This window comes from Sphaeramia orbicularis, chromosome 19, assembly GCF_902148855.1.
Source record: "Sphaeramia orbicularis chromosome 19, fSphaOr1.1, whole genome shotgun sequence".
Taxonomy (NCBI): domain Eukaryota; kingdom Metazoa; phylum Chordata; class Actinopteri; order Kurtiformes; family Apogonidae; genus Sphaeramia; species Sphaeramia orbicularis.
Genome location: NC_043975.1, coordinates 39,660,593 through 39,680,863, shown reverse-complemented (window position 1 = coordinate 39,680,863; position 20,271 = coordinate 39,660,593). Strand labels below are relative to the sequence as shown.

At 37.8% G+C, this 20,271-nt stretch overlaps 1 protein-coding gene across 1 annotated transcript in view; it reads left to right on the top strand.

Moving 5' to 3' along the window:
• LOC115439256 (heat-stable enterotoxin receptor) overlaps positions 1-20,271 on the top strand; it is a 52,596-nt gene that overhangs the window by 13,532 nt on the left and 18,793 nt on the right. Inside the window, 23 exon segments of the mRNA XM_075353537.1 lie at positions 1,658-1,741; positions 1,743-1,800; positions 3,742-3,824; positions 3,949-4,057; positions 4,139-4,220; positions 7,861-7,963; positions 8,113-8,169; positions 8,277-8,348; positions 8,473-8,577; positions 11,950-12,036; positions 13,167-13,299; positions 14,409-14,546; positions 14,638-14,693; positions 14,695-14,718; positions 14,795-14,886; positions 14,985-15,143; positions 15,246-15,438; positions 15,565-15,622; positions 15,625-15,663; positions 15,666-15,725; positions 19,345-19,455; positions 19,695-19,789; positions 19,878-19,954. Coding sequence (XP_075209652.1) covers positions 1,658-1,741; positions 1,743-1,800; positions 3,742-3,824; positions 3,949-4,057; positions 4,139-4,220; positions 7,861-7,963; positions 8,113-8,169; positions 8,277-8,348; positions 8,473-8,577; positions 11,950-12,036; positions 13,167-13,299; positions 14,409-14,546; positions 14,638-14,693; positions 14,695-14,718; positions 14,795-14,886; positions 14,985-15,143; positions 15,246-15,438; positions 15,565-15,622; positions 15,625-15,663; positions 15,666-15,725; positions 19,345-19,455; positions 19,695-19,789; positions 19,878-19,954 — 2,075 coding nt within the window.

Here is a 20,271-nt window from a genome sequence, read left to right as displayed (position 1 = left end):
GCCTCTGGCGGGGGCCTCCCTCGACCATCTTCGGGGCGGGCACACTGTTGCCTCTCGGGAGGGCGGGCTGGATCCCCCCTCTCTGTGGTGTCTGCTGGTTGGCCGGGCCTTGGGACCCTCTTGGTCGTCCCTGATCCTTGGAGGGAGTGCGGTTGCGGTTGCATGCCTGTGTTCTTCACCTCAGTTTGTTTGCCTGGTTCACTTTGTCACAGCAGATGAATGTGAACAACTGATGTATGGATTTGGTTTCTGGTATTATTTGTTATAGGTATTATTTGTGCGAATGTGGTATACGACATTTTGTTCATGCTTTCTTTCTAATATTCATCATTTCATAGGTCTTATGTATTCATTGTTGTGGGTTTTTTTTGTAGTTTTGTTTGTTTGTTTTTTTCTCTCTCTCTTCTTCTCTCGTTTACTCAGTTCTGGTTGTAGTTATTACCATTATAACTGTCTCCATGGTTGTTACTGTTTGTATTGTTGATACTTTCTTGTGAGGGTCTTCGCCACCTTCTTCTCTCTTGTTCTCTCCCCTTCTTCTAACCCCCCCCCCCCCCCCCCCCCCCCCCCCCCCCCCCCCCCCCCCCCATGTCAGGTCCAGCATCGAAATGTGGTTCAACAAAACTCATAATAAACACAGTAGAATATCAAAGGGCGCTTCATATACTTTATGAAGTTACCCTTGGCAAAGCAAATTTGTTCAGCACCAAAAGGAACCAGACTACCATTCTGCTGTTAGGACGCTGGACAAGACAAGTAGGAAAAAAAAACAAAAACTAGTGTGAGATACTCCCTGGTAAAATATCCAAATAAAAGAGGATACACAAGCAAAGGTGTCAGAAAAATGGGCAATGATGACTGGGAGTATAGTTGGTGTCGGCTGCTGCCTTATTAGTACAGACAGCTGCCTGTCAGCCAGCTGAGCCCATAAAAAAAGAAAAGAAAAAAAAAAAAAGGAAACGAACAGTCATCATGAAATGGACAATCAGAAAATGACCACTGTGTAGCTCAAGCAGCACAAATGAAAAAAATGCTACTGCCAGTAATTAGTATTTTCACTTCCCATGATGAGAGATAATAATGACAAGGACATTCCATATAACTCAGTGATAAACATGCCTCTGACCCAACTTTGTTGAGTGCGTTGCAGCCATCAAAATGTAAATTTGTATGTATTCACAACATTATCCTAATTTGGTCATTGAAAACAAAGAAAATCTGTACTCTATGTACTTTTGTCAGAGAAATAAAGGTTAAAAAATTAGAGATTCTAGTTTTTACTGCGTTTTAGAAAATTATTTTCTGAAAATGTAGTTTAGACATTTGGTCATAGTATGCAGGGGAACATAATGAACTGTATGTGTTATTTTATACTTTGATAAACAAACCTTTTAAGAATAATGTACATAATAATGGCATGGTGAAGAGCATAATGACTGAAATTTGATGCGCTTACATTTTTATGTTCTTAATTATAAAATAATGACTATATACTAGTAATAATAAAGAGTCTAAACTAACAAGTGGATATAAAATACTAAATAGTTAAAAGCAAATTTAAAAAAAAAATTGTTGTATATCAGACCCAATTCTTTTGTAAAAGCAAACATGTTTTTGTCTTCCTCACCCAGCAGTTGGTGTGCTTCTTCTTCTGCAGATGAACGATTACATGGCTGCTTACCATGACTCTGTGCTACTGGTAGGTGAAGTGATGAGGAACATCAGCAAAAAAAAATCATTCCGAGATACAGCAGATGCAGACCGTCAGTGTGAACTACTTCAGGAATGTCTCCTTTAATGGTAAGGGGGGGGTGGAGATTGGGGTAGGGTCAAAACGTACACAAAATACCAAGGTCATGATGTGGAGAGGTGGCTCCGAGAGCAACCTGAAGTGTTGTTAATGCTGAGTGTGAGGTCTGACAGATGGAGGCTGTCAGATTGTATCACACAATTGTGTTTTCCATTGACATGATGAAGACAGAGGTGACATTAAGTGTAAACGCCTCCTGGGTGAGGCTGTTATAGCAGGTTTTGTTTGTTTGAAGGTTAGTGGGTGACTGAGAGATCATCATGTGGTGTCTGGGACAGAGGAAACAAAAAAACACAGCTGATAAAATTACACTGATGCAGTAACAACAACAATTTATCTAGAAATCAAGACTTTAAATATCAACAAATTAGAAAAATAGGACTCATGGCCCTGTATCTTTTCAGTATGTTCTATCAAGAACTAGTACCAAGTTGAAATTGTGAGGTTGTCAGGTTCTGTTGCTGTGTTAGAGTTCTGTGGTCTTGATGCAGGAGATCAATCTCCAGGTAGAAGTGGGTGGCACTTTCACCGGAGGAAAACTCAACTAATTGAATGAAAGTCCATATGTGATTTTATCAGTGCTCATTAGTAACTATATTGATATCTCTAACTATTACCATGCTATAAGCTATCAAGTAAAGACAAAATTTTAAAGCTGCTTATGACTTCCATCACCAAGTTTTCATCAAATCTGTAAAACCTGTGTCATAACCTAAGTGTCACAAATCCGCACGTCTTTCTGCGATTACGCTCCTGAATCTCCTCCCTCACCGTGAACAATTTCGAAGTTGACTCCATTACAAGCAGTCTATTTGTTTACATACCAAGCCGGTAGGTCACTTGGGCATTTTTGGAAATTTGTTGTGAAGTGCATTGTGGGAATGTGAATTCCACGCAGCAGCAGTATGACCGCAGCAGCAACAAACACCAAAACGGCTTCATTGCTTCTTGCTGCTGCAGCTGCGTGGAATTCTGAAAAGGCCCGAGTGACAATTTGGTTTCGGTTTGGTATGTAAACAAAGGACTGCATGTGATGAAGTACACTTCAAAGTTGTTGAGGGAAGTGATTCAGGTGTGTAATCACGGAAAGACTAACGGATTTGTAAGGTGTGACTCGGGTTTTACAAATTAGATGAAAAATTGGAGACGAAACTCATACACAGCTTTAATATTTCAAAAATTCATGAAAAATTTAAAAATCTAAATTTTCAAAACTATGAACAAACTTTGTAGACATTGACCCAAAGAAACTACATAAACAATTTGAAATGAATCTGACCAATATTTTCGTGGGAGAAGATGTTTGAAGAAATTGCTAATGATGGCAAAGATGAAGACAAAGACGACAACAAAGATGATGATAATGAAGATCATGCCTAACACAACACCTTCATAACAGCACATGGCCTATCAGCTGGTGAGCTAAAAAGCTACTGCTATTTGCAAAATGCACATAAAAACACAAAGAGAAATCTCTCTGTCTTCACAACATGATTTTGTCTTAGTGGGAGCTAGAGAGTTATATGTACAATGTTAAGTGCTTTGTCTTCATATTGCAATGAAAAAAGTTAATAATAAATGCAGAAATCAGTGCTGTTCTTATTTGCATTTTCCATACTGTCCCCACTGTTCTGCTTTGGGGTTGCAGCAGAACACTGACCCTTGAACAAATTCACATGTATCTATTTTCTGGTGGTGTTTTGTTCAGCATGGTGCCTCTATTGCAGGGGTGTCAAATTTTTAGATGTTTCCCTCTTCCAACACACCTGATTCAAATGATAAGCCTATCATCCAACTCTGCAGAAGCTTGATAACGACCGTCAGGTGTGCTGGAAGAGGGAAACATCTAAAACATGCAGGATACCGGCCCTCGAGGACCGGGGTTTGACACCTGTGCTCTATTGTATATGTGTGCTGCACTCTCTGCACAGGGATCGCTGGAAACTATAGACTGGATGAGCATGGAGACAGAGATGTGACTCTTTCTATCCTTTATACAACCACTGACAACAAGGTAAAGATCTGTTCTGTTTTGCCCCCTTTGAATAAAAAATAACAAAAGTTGCACCATATTGAATTTTATTATCACTTATGTTCCATTCAGAGGTAGTAACTCTCTCTTCATCTGTGATCCTTAGTACCAAACTTTATTCAAGTTCAACACCCAGAGCCAGCGCACTGAACTGATTGAGACAGCTCCTTCCTTTGTATGGGGAAAGAGACTTATAGATGACACTCCAAGCAACGGTACAGCTAAAACACACCTACACCAAAACCACAGCTGGATGACTTCATCGAAATTTAACTCTTCCCTTTAAATATCTACAGGCATTGCTTTGCAGGACATCATTGTCGTTGTGTTGGCTGTCACAGTGGTTGTGGTGGCCACCATTGCTTTCATTTTTTACAGGTGGGTTTACAAAACAATGTTCTGTAAAGCACCAGACCTTCTAATCTAGAGCATCACCATATAAGTGATATAAGGAAATTGAATGACTTTGACATAGTGTTGGATTTTTATGCCTTTAAGTCTGAACCAAGGCTCAGTGGTCATGTTTTGGTTTTTTTTTTTTTGTTTTTTTTTTTACATTGGTTCTACTATATTTGATGTTATGGTTTCTTTCATCTGACTTTTCTAAGTTCCTAAAATTCAAGGCTTTACTCATAACACCTGAGAAACTGAAACATACACAACCTAAAACTGGCCAATTCCTCAAAATAATATAATAATAAATAAAAGTAAATATGCAGTCACCAACAAATCAACACTACAACTCTGCAGACTTTATCACTCGAGAATGAAGTGTGAGGTTTGTTGTTCTGTATTATGGTGTCATCAAATTTTCTCCTTCAAACACAAACTCAAATTAACTCTCTGTCTTATCTTCATGTGCTGCATCAGCTGATAGTTTACATTATAACTCTGTTAGCTTACCTTTGTTTTAGACAGAAAACAGCCACAGCAAGACCATAAATCACCTCCTTTTTTGCATGGTTTGTGTTGTCAAAACTGGCACCAAAGATCTGTTTGGAATAATCCAAACAAGGTCAGAACTGTCACAGTTTTTGTCTGAACCATGGACAGGGATGGACTGGATTGAAAAAAAGGCCCTGGACTTCTTCCAGAATTTAGGCACACAACCCATACACAATTATGCATTTAATAACATTTCACTAACAACAACTCTTTGTGTTAATTTATTTATTTACAAAACACTAGTACAGTATTAAAATAGGACTATGTAGGGTAGAGCATCCTGGCCCATCCTGGGACTTCCCTGCACTCTCCCTGTCATGATCTTTGGAGCTGCAACTATCTTCAACCTGAATTAATAAATGATTTATTTATTTATTTTATAATGTAGCCGCTGTGTAAAGCCAGTTGATTGTATAACATGTATCAGATACTTTAGAAATATCTTCAAATATAACCTATTCAATATGTCTTCAACAGTGGCGGCTGCTCGTCTTTCAGAGAGGGGAAGCTCATTGTCGGCTTACATAAAAAAAAAAAAAAAAAAAGTGAAGTTATTTAAACATAAATTCGGCTCTCTGTTCATATTTAAGAAAATGGTCAGTGACCTTATCGTACCAACTAAACAAGAAAACGTTGAAATTATGTTAAATTGAAACAAGGAAGTACAATGACTGTGTTTTATTTACAGTCCAAGAAATGAACAAGTAATTTTGTGGTTAGTAAATTAGTGGTTTCTCTCTTGATTTCACAAGCACAATGTAGTATTAAAATCAGTATTAAACTGAACTCTGTCAAGTGAAGGCATATATCTCAAAATAACTGTCAATCAAATGGGATTCAGCCTTTCGACTGATCCTCCAATCAGCACGTGGAAACCTGACATCCAGCCCAGATGAGGTCCGCCCACAGCTCCATTCACCCCCAGAGACGCCGAGCGTCCGGGGGCGGGACAAAATTGTGGCATTTATCCAATCACCGTCCAGTTTTGAGGCAATGAAAAAAACTGTTCCGTGAAGTCCCATTGAAGTGCATGGATGTTGAGCGTCTACAGGCAAATGCACTGACCATAGATCATATGAGAAAACAGCGCAACGGGAATATATGAGAAGTGAACAACATCGAGTCTGTTGATTTGTGATAAAGCTGATTCTGAACGAACTCATCTGTGAGATGAATGTGTTCTAACACACTTGTAGTCAATGAATTGTCAACACAACCATACATATTTAACCATTTAGTTTTCGTAATTTTAGGGGAAGCCGAGCTTCCCTTGCAGTCTATGAGAAATCACCTCTGGTCTTCAATACGCCATACCCTTTAATAATCAAATACTAAAACAATGGCTGTGTTTAGGTAACTTTTAATTAGGAAATGCCATTGTAGGTACAGAGTGTGCGTTTGTGTGATAGTGTGAGAGAGAGTGTGTGTGTGTGTGCGTGTGGTGTGTGTGTGTGTGTGTGTGTGTGGTGTGAGAGAGAGAGAGAGAGAGAGACCCTCAAGTAATTTTTGGAGGATTTTGACATAGCCCCCTTATCTAGCATATCAGACATGACACTGGAAATGAGTTAAATATTCACGGACAACACGAAATTGTGGTGCTTTTATTTCCATATTTGTTTGTTGTTCGTGGTATTTCACACATTCATTTTGACAGCCCCAAACATGTCAGGTTGGGCTGCATTAACTTTGAATGCAGCTGTCATCATCATGAAAACTCGACATTCTTTTTTTCCCACATCAGACGGGCCGTCACCGTCGGTGGGATTCCGTAATATAAGCTTATCAGATTTTTTTTTCTAATTCACCACATCAGACATAGATGGCCGTTAATGTTGCTGAGCAGATTTTTTTTCTGATTCACCACATCAGACGGCTGTCGGTGGGACAGCCGTTCTGGACTTGAACAGAATGTCCTAGCTACTGGTCAGTCCACCCCTGACCGTGGATCAATTTTCAACTTTATTCAATTCAGCTTTATTTGTATAGCCCAATATCACAACAAGGTTATCTCAAAGGGCTTTACAGAGTCAGTTGAAGTAACATCAACAAATGGCAACTTGGCAAAGATATAACATCACATTATAACTTTACACCTTCATAAGCCTCATAAAGATATTCATCTGTGTACAAGAAATGCTGTGATTTCAGCATCAAACTCCACTGTTTTCATTTAGAGCTGTGTCCAGTGGTGAAAACTACAAAAGTGCTTCTAGCTTTTTTCACTTTTTTCACTTTTTTTTTTTTTTAATATCCTTCATACACCTTGGCCTTAGTGTTAATTTCAATTTCCATTATACAAGCAAGTGTATGCTGGCAAGACCACCAGACCAGCAGAGTGACTCACTACTCCCTCTAGTGGTCACATACAGTCACAGTGACATGATGGCTCCTGGTTGTGAATAATTCATTCAGTTCTTACCTCTGCAAAACAATGCAATGATATCTTTGATATGACATCACGACTCCTTACTCTAAACAGTCAACACACTAAAGTAGAAATACAACATATAGCTCTTCTAATGTTGGCTGATTAATGATCATTAATGATCTGATAATTAAATTCTTTCCACATGTGCAGAATCAAAATCCACAGTATCCAGGATTAAGTATTTTTCCTTTTGATCATTGGTGCCTGCAGGTGTATGTCTGTATGGCTTGAGCGTACCTTGTGCATACAGAGTGAAATTTGAGAGAGAGACAGAGAGGTACATTGTCCTTACAATTCTTAGAGGAATTAGTAAAGCGTCTTAAGTTACACTTTCACTTTTATGGATGTATGGTCTGCATGTACATGTTGTGAGGTATGCCCCCAGCCGCATGATCTGTGCATACCTCAGAATTCAGTTCTGCAGGCCCGCCTGCTTACGATTGTATATAAAATATAACAGAAATGATAAACAACAGTGAACTTTCAACAAATATATGTGTGTTTTTAATATCTTGAGATGATTTCATATTATTTATTTTAAAACCAGTGAAGATTTGTTACTTACCAAATATTAAAAATTAACATAAAAAATTGGTGCACACATATTGTTACTGTATTAATTGTAGTTGTTTTGTTTGTGATCAGACAGAACAGGAGAGACCGTCAGGTCAGGAAGCGCTGGGCACACATTGCCTCTGATCTCATCACACTGCTGGAAAACAATGAACTCAATGTTATCACCCTGAAGGTATAATAAGACTAGACTATAGACAAGACTTTGACCTCATTTGTGATTCAGCTTATCCAACACTTTTTCACTGCAATGTTTAAGAGCATGAAAATCGGAAATCTGTGATCAAATCTCTGAGTTGTAATGTCATTCATGTGCTACATCAGATTGAGGATGAGAGGAAAAAGAACTTCAAGATCCGCCGTGCATTGTATGATAAGAAGGTAGCTACACACACAGCCCAGCAGGACATTTCAGTGTGTATAGTGTTTATCAGTCTACTTTTGAACAGTGTGTTTGTGTTTCATTTGTGGTGCTGTGATGTTTTCAGATTGTGATTCTAAAGGAGCTGAATTACTCAGATGGGATCTTTAGTGAGACTCAGAAGATAGAGCTCAATGCGGTAAAATACACACAGGGACGAGTGGATGAAATGTTGTGTACTTTACACATTAGTCATCATGTCCTTTTATTGTCTTTATGTTAGTGTCCTGTGCCTTCTATCTGAACTCTTTTTTTCTCTGCAGCTCCTGCAAATCGACTATTACAATCTCACAAAGTTTTATGGCACAGTGAAGTTTGATCAGGGTGTGTTTGGAGTGTTTGAGTACGGAGAAAGGGGATCACTCAGGGTACGTTCCCTACAACTTCCATTCATCCAGTTCACTCAAAGCATAGGTGTCAAACATGCAGCTCGTGGGCCAAAACTGGCCCGAAAAATGGTCTAATCCAGCTCATGTAATGAATTTGTGAAATACAAAAATTACATTGAAGACATTAACAATCAAATGTGTCAAAATCTTCTTTCAGGGGCCACATACAGATTAATTTGATCTCAAGTTTGTCGGAGCACCAAAGTACTATCATGAAAGCATATAAATAATGACAACCCTAAATCATTCTCTTTTGTTTTAGTGTAAAAAAGTAAAATTATTTGAAAATATTTATATTTACAAACTCTGCTTTCACAAAAAACGTGAATAACCTTAACAAAAATGAACAATTTTAAATGTCTTAAGAGAATTAAGTGCAATTTCAACAATATTCTGCCTGTTATAAATGTTTTGTGCCTTTGTAGATCCACTGTGATCTATAAGTTGTAATTCATGTGTAAATGATAAGCTCAGACATGATATTGTTAAAATTGCCCTTATTTTTCTTAAGGTATTTCAAGTTGTTCATGTTATTCACATTTTTAAGGAAACTTTGTAGATGTGAACATTTTCATTATGTAACTTTTACTTAAATTGTACTTTTTTGCTGTTATTATTTTTACTGGTCCTGCTCACTTGAGATCATATTGGGCTGTATGTGGCCCCTGAACTAAAATGAGTTTGACACCCCAGACTTAAAGGGACGTCCAGGTGAAACAAAAGACAGCCTGCCCATATAGAAAGTGTAACGTGATGAAATAAATATACAAATCTGACCTAAATGCTTAAATATATTGGTGGACCAATTGTCAGTTTATATACTACTGCAGTAGTGACATGGAGGTGCAGCAGGTGGATTCCTTGACCTCCATAAGCCTGCTCCCTCAGCTCACTCTAAGGTAATAAAAATTTAAACATTCTTATTTTTGTAAGGAATCAATAATGAAACCATTTTTAGATTCCATTTTTGTAATTGGTCATCTTACACACTCGTCTTGAATTTGCAAAGTATTAGAATTTGACTAGATTAAAAATCAAATATTCAGTTAACCCACGAGAGAGTGGATGGGTTCTCTCCAGGTACTCTGGCTTCCTCCCACCATCTAAAGACATGCACTGATAGGTTAATTGGTTAATCTAAATTGTCCATAAGTGTGAATGTGACAGTGATTGTTTGTCTCTATATGTCAGCCCTGCGATGAACTGGTGACATATCCAGGGTGTGCCCCGCCTTTGCCTATAAATAGCTGGGATTGGCTCCAGCGACCCCTGTGACCCTAGTTAGGATAAAGCAGGTTCAGAAAATGAATGAATATTCAATTAGATATATGAAATTAAATGCGTATTTAATTCATACATTTATATCTTCAATTAATTTAGAATCTATTTGTACAAAATGAATTTTAGCGTACTGGATGATGCAGAAAATGAAACAAAAGCATCAGAAACACTAAATTTATATTCCAGTGGCTATAGTAAGTTATTTTGAGCAATTAAAAAAAAAAAAAAGAATTGTGGAATAAAGAAGTAGCAGTGTTTAGCGGCATTATTATTACCCTAAAAAACTAAATTGCAAAATTAGATTAGATTAGAAGTTATAAAAATATGACTTAACTGTAATTCATTGAGTGTTTGCAGAACTAGTTAAAATCAACAAATATTACAGAGAAAAATGTTTTTAAGTTTTCACATAATTTATAATTTTAAATTTTTAAAAATGTTTTTCTCAAATTGATGATTCCTGTGTCCCACCACAGCAGATATATTTAAGGCTGTAGGTTTTGCAAACTATTTACGTATCTATGAAATATGTAAACGAGATGTTGCTATGCCATTACCTACACTTAGGGCCAGATCTACTAAAGGTTTGCGTGCATAAAAACGTGTGGAAACTCACTGCACACGCAAAAAAATTTATGAACTGATTTACTAACAGTGTGCACTAAGGGTTGCGTCTTTCAAAAGTGCAAAATAGTGCGTCTGCATCCAGTTAGTACATTTGCCATAATGAATATGCAATATGCATATTGTTTACATGCATTGCGTATGTGCTGGGAGGGAGAAAATGTAAATTTATTAATTTAACACACGCAAAGGGATTTATCAAACCCGAAAGCAATTTTGCTCATAGAAACTGTCTATATTTAACACATCTCAAAGGGAGGTGCAAATGGTTTTTATGCGTAATTGCGCACACATTTGCGGTTATTGTCGCAAGAAGGAGACATCGAAATGATGAAATGAGATGCAGAGAACGTATTTTACCTCCGCCAAGGAGGTTATGTTTTTGCCAGGGTTTGTTTGTTTGTTTGTCTGTCTGTCTGTCTGTCTGTCCTGTTTGTCTGTCCGTTAGTGTGCAACATAACTCAAAAAGTTATGGACAGATTTTGATGAAATTTTCAGGATTTGTTGGAAATGGGATAAGGAAGAAATGATTAAATTTTGGTGGTGATCGGGGGTGGGGGGGCCCATGGGGGGGGGCGCAGACCAGAAAATTTCATCAAAATCTGTCCATAACTTTTTGAGTTATGTTGCACACTAACGGACAGACAAACAGACAAACAGACAGACAGACAGACAGACAGACAGACAGACAGACAAACAAACAAACCCTGGCAAAAACATAACCTCCTTGGCGTGGGGGGGCCCACGGGGGGGGGCCACTGATCAGCCTTGGCGGAGGTCTGCGCTCTCCGAGTGCTTCTAGTTTACCCTCATGTGAACATTATTGGAATGATTCTTTTCCACTTGATCTGACGATTGTGATTAAAAATGCGCACATGATATTAGGCTACAGTGTGACAAAATTATGTACGCCTGACAGTATTGTCTCCAGTAGTGCATACAAAATCCTCATTTAAATAGGACGGTCTCCAAGACTTTGCACCTGTTGTAATTTTGCCCAAGCAATCTTTGTAAATCACACGCAAACCGCAATTCAACTCCACACGCAAATTCTAGATTCCCGCACACAAATTGGGACCTTTGTAGATCTGGCCCTTAATGTGTTGCTTTTGTATTCAGAATTTTTCTGATTAATGGCTCAAATACACTGACTAATGCACATATTTTAATCAGTTTTTTGTGGAGGGTTATTAACCTATCTTATCTTTTTTCCATACTTTAATAAAAATCTTTTTTCTTCTCTGAAATATCCAAAATATAACAAAAAGAAAGGTTAAACCCTTAAAAAAATAAAAGCTAAAAACTAAGCCTTTTCAGTAAAAGAAACAGAAATAAACTAGCAAATTTACTTTACAAATTCATTCAATGAACTGAATTGACAGCCAAAGAATGAAATTAAACTAAAATCTCCAATTGCCCTTAAATTTCCTCTGTCTTGTTGTCCAGTATGTGCGAAATAACAAGGTTTCTTACCCGGAGGAGACCTTCATGGACTGGGAGTTCAAGATCTCTGTCATGTATGACATTGCCAAGGTGAGGACACAAACGCACCACTCAGCTAACTCACAAATGTTCTAGAGTAAATAATGTGAAGTGTCAGGATGATAAAACACACCTCTGAAATTTTAGTTCAGACTTTACATATGACACTGTCCATCTGAATAAAGAAAAAAAAAAAAACAGTCAATAATAATTAATATAAATAAATTACATCCTAATTTAATTACTTATAGATGGATGTAATTAGACATTTTTAAATATAGTTTTCCACTAAATTTTGTATGCTTTCCTTTGGTCATTTTGACATAATCAACAGAAAACTTTTTTAAAATATATTTTCTCAGTAATAGGATTAAACATTGTTATTATTACAATATATTTTACTCTGTAGTGGAAGAGAGGTGGGATTTATTATCTGTTTGAAATGCATTTGCAAGTGGTGAAATTTTCAAATCAGGCTGAATAACCATGGTTTATAGATATGTATAGATATGTCTTGACTTAATTTGTTTATATTAATTATGTAAAAACATATTTTATGTCACTCTAGGTTAACGGTAGTCATTCTCTATTTTCACTCATTTTCTTGTATTTCAAAAGAAAAGATTAACTTTAATTCAACTTAATTTTTGAGTTCCTCATGTCTACTTTACCTTATATGTCAATTCTAGTTTTCACTCTTTAATGGTTAAGTTTATGTTAAATTATTAAATCCTCCTGAGACCCAGCAGTGCATTATGTCCTCTGTAGAATGCTGTTTTTGTTTTTTTTTTAAATGACATTCCATTAAATAAATAAATAAATACATAATCTGGAAAAACTGTTGCGTCATGCTGTTTCCAATCAAGGGAATTATTTAATGTAAAAAAGCCAAAACTTAGGATATTAAATGAATTTTCTTACAAAATGAAAAGGTCATTTATGATGTTATTGTATTATTTTCTCCCAGCCATAAGAGGGCAGTAAACATCACAAATTTCCCACTCCTTTTATTTGAAGAGGTTTTATTGGTATTTGCACAGGACAAAACATAGCAGTTACCCCACACAATGAAACAAACAGGAAGGTATTCTATACAAGTCACATGTTAAATTCAGTAGAAATGTACACTGCACATGCATTTATACTTAATCTATTGAGTTTTGTGTGTTCACTGTGTGCAGGGAATGACTTACCTTCATGCCAGTGACATTCAGGTGCACGGTCGCCTGAAGTCCACTAACTGTGTAGTCGACAACCGTATGGTGGTGAAGATCACAGACTTTGGCTGCAACCCCTTCCTCAGCCCTGGCAGAGGTAAAACCTGCAGCTACAGTGTGTCAAGGACTAACAGTCATATTACTGTTTTACTGGCATTAATGCTGATTTTTATTTCAGTTGTTTTTTTGTTTTTTTTTTAAGTCTATTTAGTCTGAGGGTAGTTTTATAATTGCATAATTAGCCTTAGTTTTTTTTTGTTGTTGTTTGTTTGTTTGTTTTTTTGTTCAGGAATTGGTTTGTATCATTGTGCACCCAACATCCCAACATCTAAACTGATGATGATGATGGATGGATGGATGGATGGATGGATGGATGGATGGATGGATGGATGGATAGATAGATAGATAGATAGATAGATAGATAGATAGATAGATAGATAGATAGATAGATAGATAGATAGATAGATAGATTGATTGATTGATTGATTGATTGATTGATTGATTGATTGATTGATTAGAAGTATAAAAAACAGAACTGAGTAAAAAATTTGGATAATTGAACAGTAAGGTGCAACAATAAACTGCAAAGTAAAATGTATTTTTTCAGTAGAATGATGGTGCATTAAATAACATCACCTGTGCCTAGAAGGTCTAGTACCTGGTTAAGCTGTATTCCTCACTACAATTACACCACAAAGACAACAGAACACTCCAAGCAGCTCTGTGAAATGATTACTGGAAATGTGTAAGACAAGAGAGGGGACAACAAATCTGTTGGAGTTCAGTGAAATTCACCATTAAGAACTTGAAGGAATGGAACACAGGTGTAAATCTGCTTAGGGTCTATTTTAAAAATTTAAGTAGGTAGAATGAGAGAGACAATGACAATGAAGATGAACATGAACATGAAGATGAAAACTGTTAGCTGGGCTCTTCACCAGTCAAAGCTTAATGGGAAAGTGGCAAAGAGTCATTGTTCAAGAAATCTCAACTAAACTTTACCCAGAGGCACGTGGGATTCCAAGATCAATCAAATCAAAGGCTCTTTAGTCTGATGAGACCATAATACTTTTAGGCCATCAGACTAGATGCTATCACTACAAACATATCATCTCCACCGTGACACAGTGTCATCCATAATAACCCTGCCTTACCAACACATTTTTTTTGTTTATTGTTTCTGACTCTTTTTCTTCCTCCTTTCAGATTTATGGATCGCACCAGAGCATCTAAGGAAACAGGGCACATCTCAGAAAGGAGACGTCTACAGCTTTGCTATCATTGCACAGGAGATTGTCCTCAGAAAGTGCACTTTCTACACTGAGAGCTGTTCTGACCGAGAAGGTAAAGCACATACACGGCTATTCTCCAAGATTAACCAACAAATTGTCATACTTCTAGATATTTGGGAAATAATATCTGTGTGTTCTAACAGAAAAGCTGTCCAGGGTACAAAATGTACCATACTTTAGACCTGATCTGAACTATGACCACAGCTTCACCCACAGAATTAGAGGTACGTTTCTCTCTTTGTGTCAAAATTTTTCTCTGAGTGTCTGTTCGTGTTATTCATATGTTGTCTTGTGTCTTAGGTGTACATGTTGATAAGAAGCTGTTGGGAGGAGGAGCCAGAAAAAAGGCCGGATTTTAAGAAGGTTGAAAACTGTTTGGAAAAAAGCATAAGGTAACAAAGAGTTGTACTTGAAGCTTTTAACTTGCTGTATGAGTGGCGATTGATTGATAGTTTTGGTTGTGTTTCTTTATGTCTCTCTATGTCTTCAGTAAAATCCATAACCATGACAATGAAAGCTACATGGATAACATGATCCGACGGTTGCAGATGTATTCCAGAAACTTGGAGCACCTGGTGGAGGAGCGAACAGTACTCTATAAAGCTGAGAGAGATCGGGCTGATTGCCTCAACTTCATGTTGCTTCCTGGGTCATTTTCAGTAAAAGTAGCATGCTCTGACTTCAAGTTTCCACATACCAAAGTTTGAATTAGCTGAATTAACTTGAATGAATGTGTCTTTTGTGTTTGTAGCCCCGTGGTGAAAAGCCTGAAAGAAAGTGGTGTGGTGGAGCCAGAGCTGTATGATGAAGTGACAATATATTTCAGTGACATAGTGGGTTTCACTACTCTCTGTCAGTATAGCACACCAATGGAAGTAGTGGACATGCTCAATGACATCTATAAGGGCTTTGACAGTATTGTTGACCACCATGATGTTTACAAGGTATTTAGGTCCCACAGACACACAAGCATGGGAAACTCAGTTTAATTGTCAAAATTTTGCTGTTGAGAATGTGAGGAATATAAAGAATGATAATTGATAATTTTGTCTTCTCTCCTCTACCCTCAGGTGGAGACGATAGGTGATGCCTACATGGTGGCCTCTGGGCTACCGAAGAGAAATGGGAACAGCACGCAGTGGATATCTGCCACATGGCACTGGACATCCTGAGTTTATGGGAACTTTCCAGCTTCGACACCTGCCTGGTATCCCTGTATGGATACGCATCGTGTACACTCAGGTCAATCAATCAATCAATCAGTCAAATTTTATTTATATACCGTCCAAATCATAACAAAAGTTATCTCATGATACTTTACAAATTGAGTTGTTGAAACCAGACTCTAAACCAATTTACAGAAACTCATCAGGTACACTTTTGATCCATATCTGTACACTTATACATCAATATATGTGTGACATGTCATTGGGTTGGGCATAAATTAGTCTTTTTCACCTTGTTTGGCCATGAACATGTCTCATTCTGCCATTTGTCCCACTTAAAGCAATTTTGCCATTTTAACTTCCATTTACTGCAACCATTGTATATAATTGGGGGTGAAGCCTCCATGTCATCACCTGTTGGTTTGTGGACGGTCATTTTCAGGCCTTGAGTTTGGTATTGATGTTTTTTTTTTTTTTTTCTGGAAACAAGGGCCTATATATTGGATAAGAGGGGCAGAGATGGGGAAAAAACAATCTGTTAAACATACCAAGCTAATGGTAAAAGGCAGACCACAATGACTAACAGTGTCATGTTGAACACTACCAAGTCATTACAGGTATCACACACTATTATCGCTAGTTGGGCTACTTATCAGGTTACCTGACAGACCATATAATCCAAAATGAATGGTAATTTACCTAAATGAGGATCAGGGCAACAGACAGCACAAGGACAGCTAACTCCAAGTTCAGCTTATTTCTATCTTTGAATAAAAAGTAGGATGACAGAGCATCCGCTATTTTTATAAGGTGTTATTCCTCTGATCATTCTGATTGTTAATCACCACTGATGCAGTTCGTCATTTCAGTCACACAAAATAGTCCCAGCTAAAAGTAAAAAAAAAAAAAAAAAAAAAAAAAAAAAAAAAAAAAAAAAAAAAAAAAAAAAAAAAAAAAAATATATATATATATATATATATATATATATATATATATATATATATATGTATGTATACAGTACAGGCCAAAAGTTTGGACACACCTTCTCATTCTCTTCGCATTTTCTTTATTTTCATGACTATTTACATTGTAGATTCTCACTGAAGGCATCAAACTAGGAATGAACACATGTGGAATTATGTACTTAACAAAAAAGTGTGAAAATAACTGAAAACATATCTTATATTCTAGTTTCTTCAAAGTAAGCCACCCTTAGCTCTGATGACTGTTTTGCACACTCTTGGCATGCTCTTGATGAGCTTCAAAGAGGTAGTCACCTGAAATGGTTTCCTAACAGTCTTGAAGAAGTTCCCAGAGATGCTTAGCACTTGTTGGCCCTTTTGCCTTCACTCTGCGGTCCAGCTCAACCAAACCATCTCGGTTGGGTTCAGTCCGTGACTGTGGAGGCCAGGTCATCTGGCGCAGCACTTCCATCACTCTCCTTCTTGGTCAAATATCCCTCACACAGCCTGGAGGTGTGTTTGGGGTCATTGTCCTGTTGAAAAATAAATTGATGGTCCAACTAAATGCAGACCGGATGGAATGGCTGTCACTGCAGGATGCTGTGTAGCCATGCTGATTCAGGTTGCCTTTAATCTTGAATAAATCCCCAACAGTGTCACCAGCAAAGCACCCCCACACCATCACACCTCCCCCTCCATGCTTCACGGTGGGAACCAGGCATGTAGCATCCATCCGTTCACCTTTTCTGCGTCGCACAAAGACACGGGCGGTTGGATCCAAAGATCTGAAATTGGACTCATCAGACCAAAGCACAGATTTCCACTGGTCTAAGGTCCATTCCTTGTGTTCTTGGCCCAAATAAATCTCTTGTGTTTGTTGCCATCTCCCTTAGCAGTGGTTTCCTAGCAGCTATTTGACCATGAAGGCCTGATTCACGCAGTCTCCTCTTAACAGTTGTTGTAGAGATGTCTGCTGCTAGAGCTCTGTGTGGCATTCATCTGGTCTTTAATCTGAGCTGCTGTTAATTTGCGATTTCTGAGGCTGGTGACTCAGATGAACTTATCTTCAGCATCAGAGGTGACTCTTGGTCTTCCTTTCCTGGGGCAGTCCTCATGTGAGCCAGTTTCGTTGGAGCGCTTGATGGTTTTTGCGACTGCACTTGGGGACACATTCAAAGTTTTTGCAATTTTCCGGACTGACTGACCTTCATTTCTTAAAGTAATGATGGCCACTCGTTTGTCTTTACTTAGCTGATTGGTTCTCGCCATAATATGCATTCTAACAGTTGTCCAGTAGGGCTGTCAGCTGTGCATCAACCTGACTTCTGCACAACACAACTGATGGTCCCAACCCCATCAATAAGGCAAGAAATTCCACGAAGTAACCGTGATGAGGCACACCTGTGAAGTGGAAACCATTTCAGGTGACTACCTCTGGAAGCTGATCAAGAGAATGCCAAGAGTGTGCAAAGCAGTCATCAGAGCTAAGGGTGGCTACTTTGAAGAAACTAGAATATAAGAGATATTTTCAGTTATTTCACACTTTTTTGTTAAGTACATAATTCCACATGTGTTCATTCATAGTTTTGATGCCTTCAGTGAGGCTCTACAATGAAAATAGTCATGAAAATAAAGAAAATGCGAAGAATGAGAAGGTGTGTCCAAACTTTTGGCCTGTACTGTATATATACACACACACACACACACACATACACACACACACACACACACACACACACATATATATATATATATATATATATATATATATATATATATATATATATATATATATAATGGCTGATAAAGCACAGTGCATTACTTACATTAAAGTTTGGACAAATTAGATTCATGCAAAAATTACTTAACTTCTTGCACTATTATTAGCTAATGTAGCCAAGATAAATTAGCAGGCTAGGTTTTATAAGTGCTTTATCAGCTTATGACGTATCCTCTGACAGTCTTATTAGTGTAACTTCTTGAACACCACCATAGTAGAGTTGCCTGTCAGAGAAAAATAGGTTTTATTCAATAAAGAGATACTCTGCTAGACTCTACGGCCGCGCTAGCTGTCAAAGCCTGCTTGATCCTCACTTGTCACTTGAAGAAGTCATGCACTATAATAACAGTCTGTATAGAGGGTCCCCCAGATGATCTAAGGTCATGAGCTGGCTCCTAGGTGGTCAACAGTTCTGATATAAAATTGGCAGCCAGACCCAGACATGTTTTAAAAGTGATCAGTTAAATCATACAATCAGTTCTAAAATTAACCAGGAGCCAGTGCAGAGAAGCTAATAAAGGGGTGATGTGATGTCATCTGTTAAAACCAGTAAAGAGGCTGGCCTGGAGGTGAGAGAGTGACTCACCTCCAGCTGGTCACCAGTCTTAATATGATTTGAGCCGTACGTTAACATAAAGATTCAGCCCATGCACAGCAGTTGCGAATGAGCAAATTTACAATGGGAACTAAAACCACTTTTTAGGTGAGAATATACATGTATATTCTGGTTTAAAGTTGAACATAGAAATAAGGCGTATACTTGCCAGCAAATAAGCCATTTGGTCAGTGCCATAAAAGTATTCTAAGTATTAATTAAATACCAAGCCCAAGATTAATATTGCAAAATCTACTTTTGATATCTCAATCTTGCAAAATCTTTTATCATTGTCATCCTTTTGAAGGACCTTTTGAAGAAGTCTTTTGAAGAAGTGTCATGTCTGTGTTTGTGTTCAGGGCCTTGTGCAGCCGGCGTGGTAGGCCTAAAGATGCCCAGATATTGTTTATTTGGAGACACGGTCAATACTGCATCTCGTATGGAGTCTACAGGACACCGTGAGCAGAGAAATTAACACATACATTATATGCAAAAAGACATTTAATAAGTACATGATACATGTAAACTAATTTAGTGAAACTAAGCAGCTAAATCTACTTATGTGCCATTAGTGTCGTGTCGTACTTTACCACTGTGCAAATATAGGAACTACCAATCAACTTCATTTAGTTAACCACTGCCAGGAAAAATCAGCAAAAATGATGTCATGCCTGTTTTACACTTCATCATCCTCCAGCCCTGCGGATCCATGTCAGTCAGCCAACTATTAATATACTGAAGAGGACAGACTGCAAGTTTGTGTACGAGTACAGAGGAGAGACATACCTGAAGGTAAAACAGCTCAAATGTCATCTCTTCTGCATTTAGTCTAACAGATAGTTGCCTGTCAGTTGTCACACATAAACGTGTGTTTTTCAAGGGTAAAGGTGCTGAGATGACCTACTGGTTGACCGGTGAGACAGATGAGGACTACAACCTCCCGACTCCACCCACAGCGTAAGCCAACACACAAACTGTTGACATTTACTGCTCTCACATTTATGCGGATTGTGACACTGGTTTGTATGTACCAGGGGTGGGGAACCTGTGGCTCTGGGGCCACATTTGGCTCTTGAGCCTTTGTTAAGCCTTTGTGTGGCTCCCTGTGGCTTTGTCAAAATACATATGGGAATGAATACCATTTTGCTGTTTGTAACTATGTCACAACCATCAAGTCATTTTGATGTTATATAGTTGTAAAAATATAGACTACACTTTAAATGAATGCAAAAACAGAAATACTAGTAGCAGTAAAGACTACTTTGTTATTTTAT